We start from the raw sequence: 17,798 nt of genomic DNA on the forward strand, positions 1-17,798 counted from the left end.
TAAATATATTATACTAGAAGATATAAAATAATGAAGAAAAGGAAAAAAGTCTCATACGAGTAATACAACGACTTTTGTAACACTTCGGCTGTGTTTGGTAACACAAAAAAGCTAGCTTATAGCTTGTTGGGCTAGCTTATAAGCTTGTTTTGATAAAATGAAATGTGTTTGGTAAAAAGCTTTTCTCACTAGCTTATAGCGCTTTTTAAGAAGCTAATCCAAATAGCTTTTTAACTTATAGCTTGTAGCTTTTTATACTTTCTTCCCATTTTAACCTTTTCTTAATTTAATTTAATTTTATTATAATAAAAAAAACTACCCACTATCTTCTTAAACTAATCATGTTTACCATGTATGGCTTTTTAAATTTTTATTGTCCACTTTTTTTTTTTTTTACTTTGCTCATAATTTATATAATATATAATTTTATATAAAATTTATAATAGTGAAGCAAGTTTAGTTAAATAAAATTCATAAAAATAAAATAAAAATTGTTAAATAAAAAAATTCGATTGAATTCATAAATACATTTATTATTTTGGAGATGAAAATAATTTAAAATATATTTAAATATTTAAAAATAAATGCGTTAAGTAATAAAAATTATATATATGATATTAAAAAAATTAAACAAGCATGTCCTTTTATGTCTTTTTATATTTATAGTCACTTCAAGAGCTAATTTTACCAAACACTTTTAATTTTAATCAGCTAACTTTTCAGCTATAATCTATCAGCTATCAGCCATCAGCTATAAGCTAGCTTTTCAGCTATCAGCTAGCTTATAGCTTTTTTTTAACCAAACACACCCTTTGTGTACGAGTATTTTAAAGTTTTTTTTTTTTTAAAATTATGCCACGTAGAAATTAAAAAAAATAAAGAAATATCGTGTCAGCACGCCATGTCATCAAATTTATCCAGTCAGATGTTGACAGTTGGCTGCAGGGGGTAAACCAAAAAATCTTTATTTTACAGGGGGAATCTCCAAGTTTTTTTTTCTACAGGGGGTAAACCAAAAGACTCCCAAATGACAGGGAGTAAAACCCTATTAAGTATTAACCCAAATAACTATGCTTGACATTGCAGCAAGAAGACAGTTGTTGTGACTTTGTGGGGTGATCTTGCAACTAACATTGGAAATGAGTTACTGGAAATTGCTGATAAATCCCCAGTAGTTGCAATCAAATCTGTCAAGGTTTGGGACTTTGGAGGTATTGCAAAGTGAAAGTTTTGCCGATTATTGTCTAGCACTGATTCAAACAAGGCTCATTATCTCACTGTTGAATGTCTTCTGTTTCAGGTGTTTCTCTGTCAGCTATGCACAGAAGTTTAGTTATGATCAATCCAGATGTACCCGAGGCTCGGAAGCTCAGAAGCTCAGAAGCTGGTATACCATTGTCCCCTAGGTTATTGTTTCCTTGTTATGATATGTTTATGTTAATCATATTTATATGTTTATTATTTGGGCTGCAGGTATGATTCTGAAGGTAAGGATGCTGCAATGGTTGCTTTAAGGTCTGGATCAATTCCATCATCTAACAGCGGAATTAGATCATTGTACTCTAACTGTGTTCCACTTTCTCACATAACCCTCTAACCCCTCCTTGGGGGCTGAGAAGGTATTCATTTCAAAATATTGTTTTTACCGGTCTAATAATGCATCCCGCTATGATTCTAATTTTTCATTCTCTAGCATTGCTACCTGCTAAGATAGTTTCATCTGGTTAATAATTGATATCAACCTTCAATGAATTTTAATCCTAGACACTAGTTTAATCTACAGTCTCTTCTTGTACTTTGAGCAGCCTGCATTCTTCAGTATCAGAGGATATATCAGTTTCATAAGGCCAGATCAGGAGATGTGGTATTGTGCCTGTAAGACTTGCAACAAGAAACTTACTGAAAGCATGGGTGATGGGTACTGGTGTGAAAGTTTCCAGGAAAACGACGACGAAACAATTTAAGGTAATGAAGATGTTCCAATTAATCTGGAAGTTTTGTAGATTATAGCATAGCAGTGTTTGAACTTTTCAGTCTGCCCTTTCAGATATAGTATGATTGTAAGAGTTTCTGATGCAAGCAGTGAGGCTTATATATCTATCTTCAATGAGGAAGCTGAGAAGATCATTGGCTGCTCTGCTGATGAGCTAAACGACCTTAGATCACAGGTAAGATATTGGATACCTGTTTCTTAGTGTTTGGGCTTGAATAATACATGCTAATTTTGTTATTAAGCTTGTTTTTTTTTTTTAATCCAGGAGGGAGAAGAGAATCCATATCTAATGAAATTGAAGAAAGCTACATGGATTCCACACCTCTTGCGGGTCAGTGTTTCTCAGAATGAGAACAACAACGAGAAGAGGCAAAAGATTACAGCCGTGGCAGTTGTTCCTGTTGACTTGGCTGCGAATCTAAATTTCTCCTTGAAGATATATCGAAGATGACAGCCTCTCAATAAGATGGAAATGCTGATTCAATCTTTCTAGATCTTTTGGTTCACTGCTTTTTCAAGTAGATGTTGCTGCTTGTAAATATTAATCCTTAGACGATTTAGTATATATTTTGGCTGATTCCAGAAATATCAATGGAAATTTCTTGGTTTTAGTTACATCTATAAGTTTAAATTACCATTTGTCACTGCAGCTTTGTTCAAGCCCTCTTAAAATTAACATCTAATATTTGTCATTAAATAACAATAGGCTGAAGTGAATGGACTACCTACATGGAGTATGTAGATCTCTTTGAAAAGGGAATATTGTCTTTATCTAATATTAAGATGTACTACATTGCTACATGGGGAGAGTAAGGTTTTATATGAGAGTTAGGATTAGGAGAGAAAGGGAGAAGACTTTGAGAATTGAGGAAGGAGTAAATGGAAGAGTGAGTAATAGACATTGCATAATCATAATTCTTCATCATTAAAGTCTTAAATATAGAAGAATGCTTTAAATGCAACGGGCTAGTACTTCAGAGAATTTTGAATAATTTTTCACAAGTACGGTCAAGTATCATCACCTATCTTCCATAATATTAAACCAAAAAATTGAGTTTCACCTGTCTTTCCTTTTTTCTTCTCCCCTATGAAGTCCTCCTCTCCGGTAATGTTGACTTTTTAAGCTATTCCTCTGTATCAAATTGGTCCGTATTTTTTCCTTTTTAGAATGTCTCCAAGTTTTGTTTTGTTACATCTACAGTTGGTCAGTTACTCCTTTTAAGTTCTTATAAAAAAACACATGACTGTTTAGTGTATTACGTTGGTTGAAAAATATAGTCATTCATGTGAGCTTCATCTCCTTCCTTCTCCAGTTCTCCCCCTACTTTCTCTTTACATTTCATATTGAAAAACCGAAGAGCCATATAAATGATTTTTTTTTTTTTTTTTTTTTTTGTAGCAAAAGCTTTATTCAATTGGTCGAATTCACGACGTGAGAACACTAGGCATGACAAAATGCAAGTGTTCACATAACTGTTGGAATTGTTGCTATGAAATTAGGAAGTCGTTTGCTAAGTCATGGAAACAGAACCTTTGCAAATGCAATATAATAATAATATTGTAAATACAGCAAATAGGGCAAAAGGGTATATTCTTCAATCCTCACATCAGGACCCTGAACATTTAGGAGGACATAGTCACACAAGCGGGGCATGAGCATGAGACTAACAAACTGCTTGCCATTGTTTTCATCACAGTTTTCATTACGACTTCTAACAAACTCACTATTGGAACATCTTATGACAAGCCGTTTCTAGAAGCTCCCAAGTAACAACTTAGAAGTTACTAGACAGTCAAGTGCTCGAAAGAAATGATCAACTGAAATTTCTCAGTGATATAAAAGTGACCTGAAAAGGAACCTAGGCACACTTTTTTAGAAATAAAAAGAGGGGGGGATTAGATGTCCACTCGGTAATCCTAGCTTCAATATTTTTCATGTAAATGCAGTCGAGAATCCGCAACACTAGTTTAAACTTATGAATTTATTATCTGAAAAAAGAAATAGATTTGAATTCGATTTTTCCTTAGTATGTAGACAAAATAGCTTTTCAGTCAAACATTCTCTTGAACATGTTGATATATAAGCTTCTGAACACAATAAATTAATCCAAGCACATGCTTTTTACACACAATCTGACACCTCAAAAATTATTCATAAGCGGATGCTAACACAGCAATTTTATGCAATAGCTCGGATGCAGTCTTGTCATCTTGACGGTTAGGGGTTGTCCATTCCTGAAAATTATGAAGACTGCCAGTGAAATCTGTAAACAGACCATCAATTCCCATTTTGTTGATCCAGTAATCATACTCCTTGTAAGGATCTTGACTAAAGTTGAAATGCAAAAACTTGTTCTCATTTCTGTACGTGTATGGATGCACCTGCATCATCATCAACAATCATATTGTCATTTGTATAGCTCTAAAAACATTCATTTATGACACTTGAGCACTGTTGTCATAAATTCATTTATGATGATGCGCTTGCATCATCATCAACAATCATATTGTCATTTGTATAGTTATGACACTTGAGCAGTGTTGTCAATATTGGACCGCGGAAAATAGTGGTTTGCTCAAATTCTGCCATGCTACAGTGCTGTAGCGCCACTATTTGGCAACACTAAATGGCAAGCTATTTTTTAAAATTCCGTTATGATATCATGCCTTGATAGCTTCTATTTGGTAACACAGCACTCTAGATAACAAATTAAAGGTGGGTAAATATCAGCCAATTCTCACAAAACATGCAAGACAATGAAATAAAGAATACATCCATGCAATCTTTTTAAGATTGGCAATTTCATGTAATCATATGAAGAGAAACAAGGTTCAATCAAAGACGTGTACCTGCAGATTATGAGCATGTGCCCTGGCAACAAGATCCGAAGGAGTCATCACATAGTTGTTAACCTCAGGTACTATAGTATCCTTCCAAGGTCCAATTCCTACAACATATTGCTTTATGTAGTCTAGGTATGTATCAGATGTAATTTCCCAATATGACTGCACATAATCATTACAGTACTATTTTGTTAGGCTTTGGAATAGACAACTTATAAACACAAAACAACATTGTATAACATTAAACGGATTATTTCTCAAAAAATAAAATAAAATTTAAGACAGTACATCAATTTGTGGAAGATCAAGGGATATGACAAGGTAAAATACATTACTAACCTGATTAGTGTCTTGTGTTGAAATATCAACATTATCGATTAAAAAAATCTTAGGCAAGTCCGTTTGATTTGATATATACACAAGTGAAGTTGGAGCAAATGACTGTATAAATGCAGGTTGTTTCAACCAATGTTTTGACAGGTATGAACCCTTGTATCCATATTTCCGAAGTGTTTCAACAAACCTGTCCTCAAATCTTTTGCCGTCCGACCATTTCACCTGTTATTTATATCAATTTAATGAAAAGAAAGCAGACAGCCTCTAAGGAAATGGACTACAAATATATTAATAACTAATCTGAAATTATCAAGCATGAAATTTAAGACCTTTGGAATAAACATTCCAACAGGTGATAAAAATCCTCTCTTAGTACAATCCAGATCTTTCGAAACTTCCAAAAATATAACATAATCTCACCCTTACAATAATCATTATCCTAAACTTAAGCTAAAGTGACAGTTTAGTTCCTTGATTATAAAACATATCATCAGCATTAACCATTAGATGCATATGCACAATAAAAATGCTGGATTAAATATATTCTTCCGTTACAATATCAATTCATGGATTGTTCAAGATATTACAAGCACCAACCATCACATTCATACAATAAGATTGGAGGGTTAAAATAAATCATTTTGTTAACTATATATCGATTGTTCTGCCACAGAAGAAGTTTATCGGATTCTAATGAGAAATACTCACATGCTGATTGATAAGTACTGGATTTTTTATCTCAGGATATATTCCAACTACTCTGGGTGCATCCAATGCTATGGTAATGAACTCTTCAAAAGTGATTATTTGAAATTTTCCTGAAAGAGATTCCAAATATAAGGTAATAGACTTAGCCTTTTCAATGCGGGCCAAAGTAAATAATAGTTTCATGTAATAATCACATGAGAGAAACAAGTAATCAGCAGACGGTTCCAGTAAAAATGATCATTGAACCGTTTTAAAATCTGACGGAGCTTTGACACATGTATAAGAGAAGAAAAGGAGAGTGTCCTTGTAAAGGATATTTCCACCTTTACTTCTATCTTATTCTCAACATCAATACCAATTCTTATTAAAATCTGTCATGAACTAAGAATCTTATTTACAATGAGTTTAGAAGTACAAAGTGGCCACAAAATAGTTCACAATTAATGCATAACAATTCAAAGAAATGAGGAAATTACACAGAATAGAATGATGAAAAGCTACTATGAGTAGAAAGGGACTAACCGTTAAACTGTTGATCCCTAAAGCAGTACCTCTGATTCACCCTCAGCGACTTTAATTCCTTTAATGTGAAATCAACTGCAAATATGTAAAGAGTACAATTACTTTAGCAAATTATATTCACTTGAAAGTGATGAAAAAACTGGATGAAAGAATGGAATATTGTTTCTGGTTTTGTTCAACTAGATTTAGAATTATAGACTAACGTACATAAATCCTATTGACAAATAAAACGTCTTAGAACCCTACAATTAAGAAATACGTCTGTACAAAGCAAAATGGTAACTCAATAAATTAAGGAAAGAAAAATTTAAGTAATACATCAGATTCTTTCAAAAAGAACCAAATTTGTTAAGATGCCCAAGAGGACGTTCAATACAAGTAGAGAACTTGAAACATGAGCTGACTATCCAGAATACGCATCACTAGAAATGAAAATTTCGAGTTTATGAACATATGTCTCAAACTCAAGCAATAGACAACATTCGATCTGATTAACCTCCCAATATAATTTACGAAGGAAATTTGAAAAGAAGCTTAACAAAGAATAGCATCAGTACCGACAAAAAATCCAGTGATATTGACCCCTTCGACTTCATATGTTCTTTTACGATCAGTAAACTCTTTGTATTTTGCTATGTCAGTAGTATTATCAAGAGTAACGTCGTGGAAACATATAAGAACACCATCTTTGGAAGATAATATATCTGTTTCAATGAAGTCTGCACCTTCCTCAATAGCTCTCTACAAAAAACAAATATCATTTTTAGGCAAGTATAAATAAACCAAAGTTGAAAATGACGTCCATTATGTTATCTGCATCGTACCAAATACTAGTTTGTGCATAAGTGTAGCATGGTTTCATTTGATAATAAGAATCAACAAGATAAATGAATATATTTAAAATAGAATCTAGAACACAGATAAAAAATAAAAATATTGAGCTAATCAGTGTATGGTCAATGGATATATGCAGCACAGTGAACCAGGGGCACCTTACAAACTATTGACACATCATTTTTACACATATAATTTTGGCAAATTTCGATGCAGACGTAATGAGAAAGGAATGCAATTTTGCCAGAAGAGTAATGTAGATTCACCAGATATGCCTCGCGAGTTTCTTCAGGAAGTTCTCCATTTGAGCCCCTATGTGCAACGTTATATGGGCGAAAAGTTTGAAGAGGCTGCTTAGTACCATGGTCACCTTTGCCAGGAAGTGGATACAAAGGCCTAGCCGTGCCCCCAATCACGAGCAATAGAAAAACAAAAGGTGCAAAACCTGTTCCATTACATGTATGATTTGTTACACCATTACTAAGTTAATTTTGATTCCTGAATAACTTAATCATGACTAATAAATCATAAAGACATTCCTTTCACAATTGAAAATGACATAGATGAGAAGATTATGAATGCATGCATTTTGAAATGAAAATTGGGTTTCCCTTGGCCACTTAATCTATCTATATTATATTACTAACAAAATTGAAGGAAGTTGGTTGGTCCAATGATCCATTTATACAGTAAAAACAGAGGCTAATAAACGAAGATAGATTCTTATTAATAGTGAAAAAGCAATACCCGATAATGAAGAAGACATTGAGATAGAAAAGAAGTGCTTCGATGTGTTGTGTTCCTCACTCAGGTCAGGTCATTGTTAAGTCTTCGTATCGTAGGAGCGTGAAAATGGGTAAATTATTGTTGTGGAAACAAATTAAAGTCGTTGCTTGCCGCGGAAATAGGGTCCACAAACGAATATTCCCCGCATTTCTTTGTTTCCAACCTTTCAATTTCATCTTCAATTATCATGACAACCTGGAAAAAAAAGGTTGTCATATGTGTTTTTCTTAAAATAAAATTACGACCGCGGAAATATCTTCAATTATCATGACAACCTGAAAATAAAATATGTGCTTTCAATCAACGTCGTTCAAAAATTTTAAGAGTTTAAGGATAATTAAACAAATGCTGTAGTAACAAGCACTAAAATTAGTAGTAATTCTTTTTTGTATGGACTAAAAACCTATTAAAATTAAGTAGGGTTTAAACTTAAAAACTCCCAATTTTATAGGGACCAAAAACATATTTAACCTTGAGATCAATTGCTCCCACAAAATAATTTTTCCAACTTCAGAATATTCCAATAAAATCTCTTGGTAAAAAAACATTGCAAACAACTTTACTATTGTTATACAAATAATCTGTAAACATAGTCTTAAGGTTCGGTTTAAGAGAGTGCCGAAACAATTCCAAAAAATCATCAATTAAAGATTGATGTTCAAATCGTTTGATTCGTTCGTCGTAGTCGTTAACGTAATCATCCTCGTGCTCGTCCTCTTCCTCTTCCTCTTCCTCTTCGTTAATTTGATTAATAGATTCACGAAGCTCACTCAACACATCAATGCAGAACGAAATATAGAATAAGGTTTCATATTCTTTCAGATTTTATGTGCATGTGCAGCTGGTGTGTCCTAATTTAACGTGAAAATGATAAGGTCCTTGTTATTAGAAATAACTAATGTATAAATGGTCTATATAATACACTATTTGATGAGTTTAAAAATTGTTTACTATATTAAGGACTGTAGGGAGTAATAAACATATGATCATGTCATTCTAAATATATTTTTGATTTATTATCTTATCAACATATTTTCTAATACACGTTGTAACACGCTCTCTTTTATTGTTTCAAATGTATAAACTCCACCAAATTATATGGATTCCATATAAATTTTCCGAGACTCATACTGTTACTCTATTAAAATCAATGTATGTTGGTTAAAAAATAATATTAAAATCAATGTCCATCAAATGTATTGACGGTTGGTCAAAAAACAAATGTATTGACGTGTCCTCGGTCAATTTCTTAATAGCCTTAATTTAATGTGCTGCATGGTCATTTGGGATACATGATCTTTAAAAATCGATTACAAACTTAGAAAAATGAGCAATTTGTTTTTTTTTCTTCTCATAAAAAGTGGAGTAATTTGATATTATTAAAAAACAGTTATAGCTGAAAAATTAACAATTTATTTTTTTGTTTCATAAAAAGTGAAGCAATTGGATATGATAAAAAAAGTCGATAAAAAAACGGTTATAATAGAAAAGAAACATTTTTTTTTTGTTTCATAGAAAATGAAGTAATTGTTTTAATAATGAGAAAAATGGAGCAATTCTCATTTCTTATTTCTTATTATAACCAAAAAAATCGATCCTTCAAAAAAAAAAAAAAAACGATAACAAATAAAAAAACTCACAAAAAGGAGTGCGAATTCCATATAACAAATCTATTACTATTACTATTACTTAATATAAAAAAGGTAATGTCCGCCAATATTTTTAATATGTGCCCTGTTAATCTTTTAATCTCACGAATTTGGAGACTACATGGTAATTTGAGAGGGATAGTTAGAGCATTTCAGAAAAATTGTTAACAAACTCACAAATTGATGTTGTGGTTGTCTAAAATTATGAAGAAAAGATAAAGATTGAGTTTGAAGCAACTTTAGACAAATTCTTAAAAATCCAACACATTATTTTGCTGTGATTGTCTAAAATTATGAAATAAAGATTAAAACGCGTAAATGGATTTTACAAAAAAAACAAAAAAAAAAGTGTATAGGGATTCAATTTTGTTGACAATTTGACCAAAAAAACTTCAGTATTTAAAAGATTGAAATATGAGCTTAACACATAGACGACAATGAATTACGACATGAATGAAATCATAAAAAAGCTAGATTGATAGATCTAGAAAAGTATGAACAAATTACACTCCAACAAAGAAAAAGATGAGCGTACACATCATCCCAAGTAATCCTAACTCTAATTCACTTAGAAATAGTATTCATGTTCATCTGTTGAGAAGATGAGATGAAATGAAAACTCTAGCAACGGCTAACCTAGCTGGATTTTGGCCGTTCAATTTAAGGTTCTGTTTGGTAAAAATAAACTATAAGTTAGCTGATAGTTGAAAAACTAGCTGATAGCCGATGACTGATAGTTGAAAAGCTTACTTATTAAAAATAATGTGTTTGGTAAAATTAGTTGTTGAAGTGGCTGATAAGTATAAAATGACATAAAAGGACATTTTTTTTAATATATACAGGGCCGTCCTTAAGTATTCGGAGGCTCGGCTCTCATGTTAAAATAGGCCCTTAATAAAATAAAAACGTAAATTTTTAAAAGAGCAATTATCTATTTAAATTTAAAACAAGAACCGCAAAGATAAAAAATAAAAGCCTTTATTGTAACTAACACATAAAAGATCAATATTCTAATCAATAATATAAAACTACAATTTAAGCGAATATCTATATTGATTTTCTATGTTATATTTTTCCTTAGTTTGTACAAAGCCGATAATAAAAGGTTTACACTGTTTTTTAGAGAATAATTATTATGTTTGTTCTTTCAAATGAAAAATTTATAATATTTGTTGTTAGAGTTTAACTACCTTATACAATAATTGTGGACAAAAGATTACAAGATATGTTCTAACAAAAGAAGAAGAAAAAAAATTATATTATGTTTTGATTAGTAAAAATATTAATTAAAGAAACAAAAAGGAAAAGAAAAGAAGAAAAAAGGAAAATCATAGGTGATTGAAGAGTGTTGAACCCAAGACCCATGGAATCCCAACTTGCTTTTAAACCACTACGCCACTTCAGCAAACTCTTCAAAATAATCACGCTAGTTGTTTTTATTACTTATTTACTGGGCTTTAATTTTTTTTTGAGGCCCATCTTTGAGGGAGGCCCAGCTCGTTTGAGCTGTTTGCACCCCCTCAAGGACGCCCCTGAATATATATATATATATATATAGACACACATTTTTTTAATGTATTTATTTTTTAATATTTTTAATTATAGTTAAATATGTTTTTGGTCCCTATAAATATTCAAACTTTTGGTCTTAATCTCCATAAAAAAATTCTTCGACCTTTAATCCTAAAAAAATATTCACCGACAGTTTTGATCTCTGTTTTATGAATCTCAAAAATAAGAGAAAGGTGGAAACAAAATGTGAGCTAGAATATATAAAATTTTACAACGTACAATAGACTAGTTATTTTTTATGTGGTGTATCATGTATGACAGGTTAGTTATAGCATAATATAAAGCATTTCCTTATATATATATAAAGTGCTCCTTAAAAAAAAACGACGTGACATTTTTTTTTAAGGGACAAAATAGAGCGGTTATAAAGATGAACATGGGTAGTTGTTTAATTAAAAAAATAATTAATTTAAATTAATAGGGTTAAAGTTGGAAGAAAATATAAAAAGCTACCAGCTATAAGCTAAAAAGTTACTTGAAATAATTTTTCAAAAAACGCTATAAGCTCATGAAAAAAGCTTGTTATTAAACACGCCACGTTTTCATCTAACGAGCTTATAAGCTAATCCAACAAGCTATAAGCTAGCTTTTTGTGTTACCAAACACAGCCTAACTAAGCAAATTTCGAAAACAGTGCAATGTTACAACTATTTATGACTACAGAGGACGCACGATTGTGCTTGCATTCAAAACCGTTGATCTTCTGCAAACTAGAAAGGGCGAACGATCGTGCTAGACAGGTGCACAAACCATCTCAACTTTCGACAATTTTGCCTCCAATTTATTCAAACAGGGCACACGGTCGTTGAAAATTCTTTATTTGCTTCATTATTTATCTTGAAAATGAAAACTAGTTGCAGTAAAATAGCTCTAGAGTAAGACCAAAGTTGCACAAATATTATTGAATTTATTTATGTTCCAATTTTGTTGGATGCTCCGATGAAATTGAAATGATATAGAGAATATTAGCATGACTCTTGAGCAAGAGCAAGAATGACACACAAAAATATGGTTCAAATCATACAAGTGAGATTCTAATTGAGAGATCATATCTAAATTTTATCTGAAATGTAGAATCACAAAACTTAAACAACGGTATCACACACAATCAACTAAGCAAATTTATAAGTCTAATTTTAACACTAATATTTTGTCAGAAATAAATATTTAAATAATTTAGTTTTGTGGATTCAAAAAGACAAGCTAATTGTAACAAAAAAAGAAGAAGACATTAATGCCCTCACTGCCAATTATTATTTTTTGAATAAATGCCCTCACTGCCAAATATCCAACCACTTGCACCAAATATAATTTAATTTATATATTTTGATTGACAGTTATAGAAAATTTGATTTATATTTTCATAATTTATTTTATTAAATTGTAGAATCAAATATAGAATAAAAATGCCATACTACCAATTCTTAATTTGCTTTATCAAAACAACCGCAACTAGATTACTCCCTTAAAAAAGATAAACACCTAGACAGTCAGACTCGATAATTGTGATATACAATAGGAGATTACTAACATTGCTCTTCATTTAAGCCTCTTAACAATTTAAGAATGCTAAAATAGTCTATTGCTTATCAAAAGATAGTCATCTCAGCACAAGGAAATGTGAGACACAAAGTCAACATAACCAAATTGAAAAAGCATGAACATCGCTCCTCAAAAGCCTAAAAATAATCCAGCTCATTTTAGATTGAAAAAACTACAGCCAAGACATTATGGTTTAAGTAGATAATAGCAGTTCATTACAGATCAAATAGTCTTCTACTCAGATTGCCATGAGGTCACCATAATTTCGCATCAGCACTATTGATCCTGCAAACAATCCTGCAGCACGAAGCAATTTCTGCAAGGAAATAAAGGCAATCTCAATACTCATGCTGAACTACGTCAAGCTACAAGATATAAATATGAATTAACAGGGTGACACAGTACTTAAATTATGTAAGAAGCACTAAATAGCTTAATGTTGCAACATTATTATTCATGCAATTAACAGCAATTCCTCTAAATTAAGATCACAGTTAACCTTCATAACCAAAAGCTCCTCGATAGGTTATTTTAAGTGGGTAAATTATTTCTGCCTACTCGCTTTCCTTGGATAATTAATTTGTGTTCAACAGACTATCATGTAACTTCTACAGTAGTTAGAAATCAAGCACAAGTTCCAAAATTAAAACCGGTCACAGCCAATAATGTTTCACACTTTCACATGAGAATGCCTGAATTCCAATATGAAACTAAAGGCATTGCAATCATGGCTAAAGATGCAAGAAACATAATTAGTTTCTAAACACAACAAAAGTCTGTTGACACTAGATAAGAGCAACTATATAGATCAAACAGCGGCAAGTGCATGAAATCCTATTTCAAAACATATGTATAATGATGAATCACTAAATTCTAAATCCTTCTTAATGGTTTTTCTGTCGCATTCTACATTGTTAATAATATTAATCGCATTGATATACTTTTCTTCTTACAAGGACTTATCTAGGTTTTCTCTACACAAGACAGAACAACAAAAAGTGAGATTTTATCATCTTTTACATGATGTGTTAAACCCAACTTTCACACTAACATATTTATGTTAATATCTTGTGTGTCAATTAATCAACCATAACACTCTAATCTCTACAACATTGAGCATTATGCAACATTCTGGCACAAATAACACGCACACTCTTCTATTTGACAAACCCTCTTGAATCATATATCTTCCACTATTACTCTACTATTTCATACAACAGACCTAAAATACTCAAAAAAATGTTACTTTTGATTTGGACAAAAAACAAAGCCATAAGTCATAATATCATTAACACTACTTGGTTAAAACTTAAAAATGCTTACATGTAGGAATACAATCAGCGGTTAGACAAGCCACAAGGATCCGTAACCTCACAAAGGCTAAACAAGTTTAGCAATTAAGGGATTTTCGAGTCCATAAAAAATTGAAACTCATCCATAATAATAAACCAACACACTCAATATAAAAAAATATCAATAAAACCATGGGTTTAACACATGAGATATTTTTCATGTGATGGATATATAGTTAAGGGTCCATTCTGCTACTCTATATAAGTGATGAATATAGTTAAGAGTCCATTCTGCAAGAAAAGGGTTGAACACAGGAGAAACTTTTGTAGGTTACCTCTCTTTCCGAGTAAAAACAACTTATATTGAAAAAGAGAGCTCCATTTTGTAGTTTTCGTGTCTTGAGACACAAAATCGCCACAATTCCAGTGTGATTTTTGTCTTACAGCAGTGAAAACTGATTTTGATTGTGTAAAATTGATTTAAGTTAAAATATGATTTACGTTTGAAAGCATAAACTATCTACAAATCATAACTTCAAGTTATAATCAATTTTATTTGCAAAGTTTCTTCAAATATGTACCAAACACACCCGTACTCCACCGCATCATATAAAATTGTGAAATTCAAGCTCATGAATCTCATAGGGCAGACACATAATTATCTAATCAATCCCAGAACATAACAAATAATCAAAATACACATAGTATTCAATCAATCACATACTAACATAAATCAAAATCGTTTTAAAAAATCGAAATCGAAATCGAAATCGAAAAAGCAGAATACGGGGAAAAAAAGAATCGAATAGGAGAATACGAAAGAGAGAAAAGTTTACCACGTTGAAGTCCCATTTCTCGTCGTCATGGATTTGAGAACTGATGAAGTTTTTGAGGTACTGAATCGAGAAGATTGAGTCGGCCATTGATGCGAGAGAGAGAGAGAAAGCAAAAGAGGGTTTTAGGGTTTTTGGGTTCTCTTGTTTTGAGCACACCCACAAGTAAGGACGTGGGGTTTTAACTTTGCGACCTGTGTACGTACACGTGCCAAATGCTTTTTATTTATTTTTTTGGTACAAACTTGTTCACCACGCTTTTTATTTTTCTCCCCTCAAACATTTTTATTTTAGATAAATTATCGATACAAAATATACATCAACTTTACCAATTAGTAGTTTTCATTTCATCGGAAAATTTAATGGTGTTTATCTGACATAAAACTACAATTTTACTTAAGGAATCTGAGTCCAGTTTCATTCACACCAATAACTGTTCGTAAAAAACATTAATTGAAAGTAAAATATTTTTCTGTTAAAAAAGTAAAGTTATTTGAAGGAAAAAAAAAAAGTCATGTGAAATATAGATCTTCAATTATTATATTAGATTAGATCATGTAGATTAAAAACAGAAATTACATACATCCTAAACATTATTGGGGTTTTTTAAAGAGAAAAATCCATTAGAAATTGTATCAAAGTTACCTTAAAGCATGATATGGCTGAATTCTTACTCGTTCTTAGTCCTATCAATAATGCATTCCTTTGATAGACCCAATTCACCAAGCCATAAAATACCCTCTTTTAATCCAAACGCCTCTGCTTCTAGGGAAGGAGGGGAACATTCATACCATTTTGTAAGTGCTTTAAGAAAATGGCCATGAGAGTTCCAAATACACGTACCAATACTGAAGCAATTTTAATTGCCAAACAACATCGCGTCAACGTTGCATTTTACATAACCGTCTTTGGGTGGCTGCCATCTAGAATTCTACTGTACTGTACCCTGATGTTTGCCTTGTGTTTGCTTCTTTCGGACTGTTTCCCACTGATATAAAGCTTCAGGTGCACGCTGGACAGCACCTGCGCCTCTGCTAACTGAATCCCACAGATCAGCCTCGCACCATATTTGTTTTGCCGCTTTACATCCAATCGTTCTCATAGTTTGTTTCACAATGGGGACATCCATTTGAACATGGAACTCCTCTCTTTTGAAGTCTCATAAGAGTAGGAAGAATACCTCCAAGCACACTTCAAAGAAAAACTTTGATCTGTTACAGAATTCGCAAACCCCACATTCTCATCCATTCACCGAACATCATCTCTTTGCACGCAGAATTCATAAAATAGGAGCTAGCAACCACGTAAAGTTCATGTTGCGCCACAACCAAAGTCCTATCATCTTTCTTCAAGTTTGTAAAAGTATTGCATCATCTCTTTGCACTCGCCATGGCTTGAAAGAATCGCGCATTGGTATCACCATCCTTAAGCCAAATCACCTTTGCTATTTGTTTCCAAAATGCTTCTGCTTGTGCCAATAATCCTCTCATTCAAATATGTACCTCCTTAGAGCGCGCAATTTGGGAAGCTTGCACGCTGCCCCTAAATCTCTCTAACTCATCCCGACATTCATCAATGGAAACTCGATACTTACTTTGGAGCTTTCTTCCCCGTTCGTTCATATCCTCTGTACAATTCTTCAGCCTGAGCAAAATCCCTCCATCCTGACTTTTCTCCTACCCCCCCAACTACAATTCCATCTAATTCCTCCTCCAGCAACCACGAGTTCTCAAAAGTATAGGGAAATGATCTGAACGGTGTGAAATGACATCATGAAGTTGTCATTGTGGAAAAATATCATATTAAGTTTGTGTGACCACTGCTCGGTCCGGTCTCTCCTCCTAGAAATTTTGCCTACCAAGACCTTTAACCCAAGTAAACGGATAATCAGCAAGGGAAATGTCATTTAAATTACTGTCTTGAAACCGTCTCTTTAAATATTATCAAGGGATTTAAAAAGACCTCATATTAAATTCTCAAACAGGATTAGCTTCTCCGCTTTCATTCTAAGATTTGCATCCTTCACTACTTAACTTCTACACAACTCTTACAATGCCATCAATCAAACACAATTACTGTAGTAAAAAAGAATCAAACATGATTACATAATTAATTTTTTTTATCAACTAGCATATTGACCGAAAATTCACTCTAATAAATGGGGAATCTGAGGTTGAGATGCTAGCGCCTATCACGGGACTAAAATTCAATTATCTATAACATTTTAAACAAAAGACATACAAATGATACAATTGATGCCCAAAATAGGACCACAACATTCCCCCAGTAGGAAGCTTGCCTAGGTGAAAGCAGTAGAGTTGGCTGGTTGTGATTGGATTCATGATGATGTTATGGATGTCGCTTTTTGTTCAAGATATTACAATAGAAAGTCATGTTTAGTGTTCTGATAATCTGAAAATATTGGCAGCTATACTTTATAAACAGAATAGAAAGTGTGTTATTTGTTAATTTTTATGCAAAGCGTTACTTTCAAATGTATTCACCAAAATATTTTGTTTCGGTGAATTACACTTGACCCTTGTTCAGAAAGTTTGAAAATTCAGACATCTGGTTTAAGTTTAAACTTTCATTCCACTAGTTATTACACGTTTCTACAGTATGTACTAATTAGCTTACTGTCCAATTTGGTGTCCTTAAGTCCATGAAAGTCAAGGTGGTATTTTTTTATTATTTTTTTTGTAAATTCTGGTGCTAAAATAAATTGGAAAAGCAAATTATGTCAATTTTAATTTCTCTATTCATTTCCGATTGTAGTATATTGAGTTGCATATTTTTTAAAGTTCTTATAGCAACTAAAACAAAAAAACTCACAATCTTAGTGTGGTGCTGCCAGTGGTTGATTTGGTCTTAATTACGTCCCTAAACC

General features: G+C 32.3%; 2 protein-coding genes and 1 long non-coding RNA gene across 4 annotated transcripts; 1 reads left to right on the forward strand and 2 right to left on the reverse strand.

Annotated features, from left to right (window-relative positions):
• Positions 1-1,051: 1,051 nt before the first annotated feature.
• LOC25493891 (uncharacterized) lies at positions 1,052-2,591 on the forward strand. Its single transcript, XR_003010868.2, has 6 exons — positions 1,052-1,211; positions 1,301-1,387; positions 1,474-1,619; positions 1,806-1,965; positions 2,048-2,168; positions 2,259-2,591. It is a non-coding gene; the product is annotated as an uncharacterized lncRNA (long non-coding RNA).
• Positions 2,592-3,957: 1,366 nt separating this feature from the next.
• On the reverse strand, positions 3,958-8,164 carry LOC25493892 (glycerophosphodiester phosphodiesterase GDPD6). 2 transcript variants are annotated; one of them, XM_013602546.2, is made up of 8 exons: positions 7,985-8,164; positions 7,504-7,682; positions 6,961-7,144; positions 6,404-6,478; positions 5,882-5,991; positions 5,177-5,395; positions 4,844-4,999; positions 3,958-4,375 (listed from the first exon to the last, which is right to left on the reverse strand). In XM_013602546.2, exons 1-8 carry the CDS (start codon positions 8,001-8,003, stop codon positions 4,142-4,144), a joined length of 1,176 nt encoding a protein of 391 aa, XP_013458000.1. In that variant the 5' UTR covers positions 8,004-8,164; the 3' UTR covers positions 3,958-4,141. The 2 variants fall into 2 exon arrangements, with proteins under 2 accessions (XP_013458000.1, XP_039689608.1); XM_039833674.1 differs by lacking the exon at positions 7,985-8,164 and adding an exon at positions 7,777-7,882.
• Positions 8,165-12,727: 4,563 nt separating this feature from the next.
• LOC25493893 (mitochondrial import receptor subunit TOM5 homolog) lies at positions 12,728-15,104 on the reverse strand. The gene is made up of 2 exons (XM_013602547.3): positions 14,915-15,104; positions 12,728-13,102 (listed from the first exon to the last, which is right to left on the reverse strand). The coding sequence occupies exons 1-2, from the start codon at positions 14,999-15,001 to the stop codon at positions 13,025-13,027; spliced, it is 165 nt and encodes a 54-aa protein (XP_013458001.1). The 5' UTR covers positions 15,002-15,104; the 3' UTR covers positions 12,728-13,024.
• Between the last annotated feature and the right edge of the window lie 2,694 nt (positions 15,105-17,798).

This window comes from Medicago truncatula, chromosome 4 (assembly GCF_003473485.1).
Source record: "Medicago truncatula cultivar Jemalong A17 chromosome 4, MtrunA17r5.0-ANR, whole genome shotgun sequence".
NCBI lineage: Eukaryota > Viridiplantae > Streptophyta > Magnoliopsida > Fabales > Fabaceae > Medicago > Medicago truncatula.

Excerpts from the sequence above, each read along its gene's own strand:
- LOC25493892 (XM_039833674.1), bottom strand. The coding sequence starts at position 7,825 with ATGCATGCATTCATAATCTTCTCATCTATGTCATTTTCAATTGTGAAA. Across the intron at positions 6,479-6,960 it reads TATCACTGGATTTTTTGTCG|TTGATTTCACATTAAAGGAA; the intron begins GTACTGATGCTA and ends ACATATTTGCAG. Across the intron at positions 4,376-4,843 it reads CACATGCTCATAATCTGCAG|GTGCATCCATACACGTACAG; the intron begins GTACACGTCTTT and ends ATGATGATGCAG.
- LOC25493893 (XM_013602547.3), bottom strand. The coding sequence starts at position 15,001 with ATGGCCGACTCAATCTTCTCGATTCAGTACCTCAAAAACTTCATCAGT. Across the intron at positions 13,103-14,914 it reads AGAAATGGGACTTCAACGTG|AAATTGCTTCGTGCTGCAGG; the intron begins GTAAACTTTTCT and ends ATTTCCTTGCAG.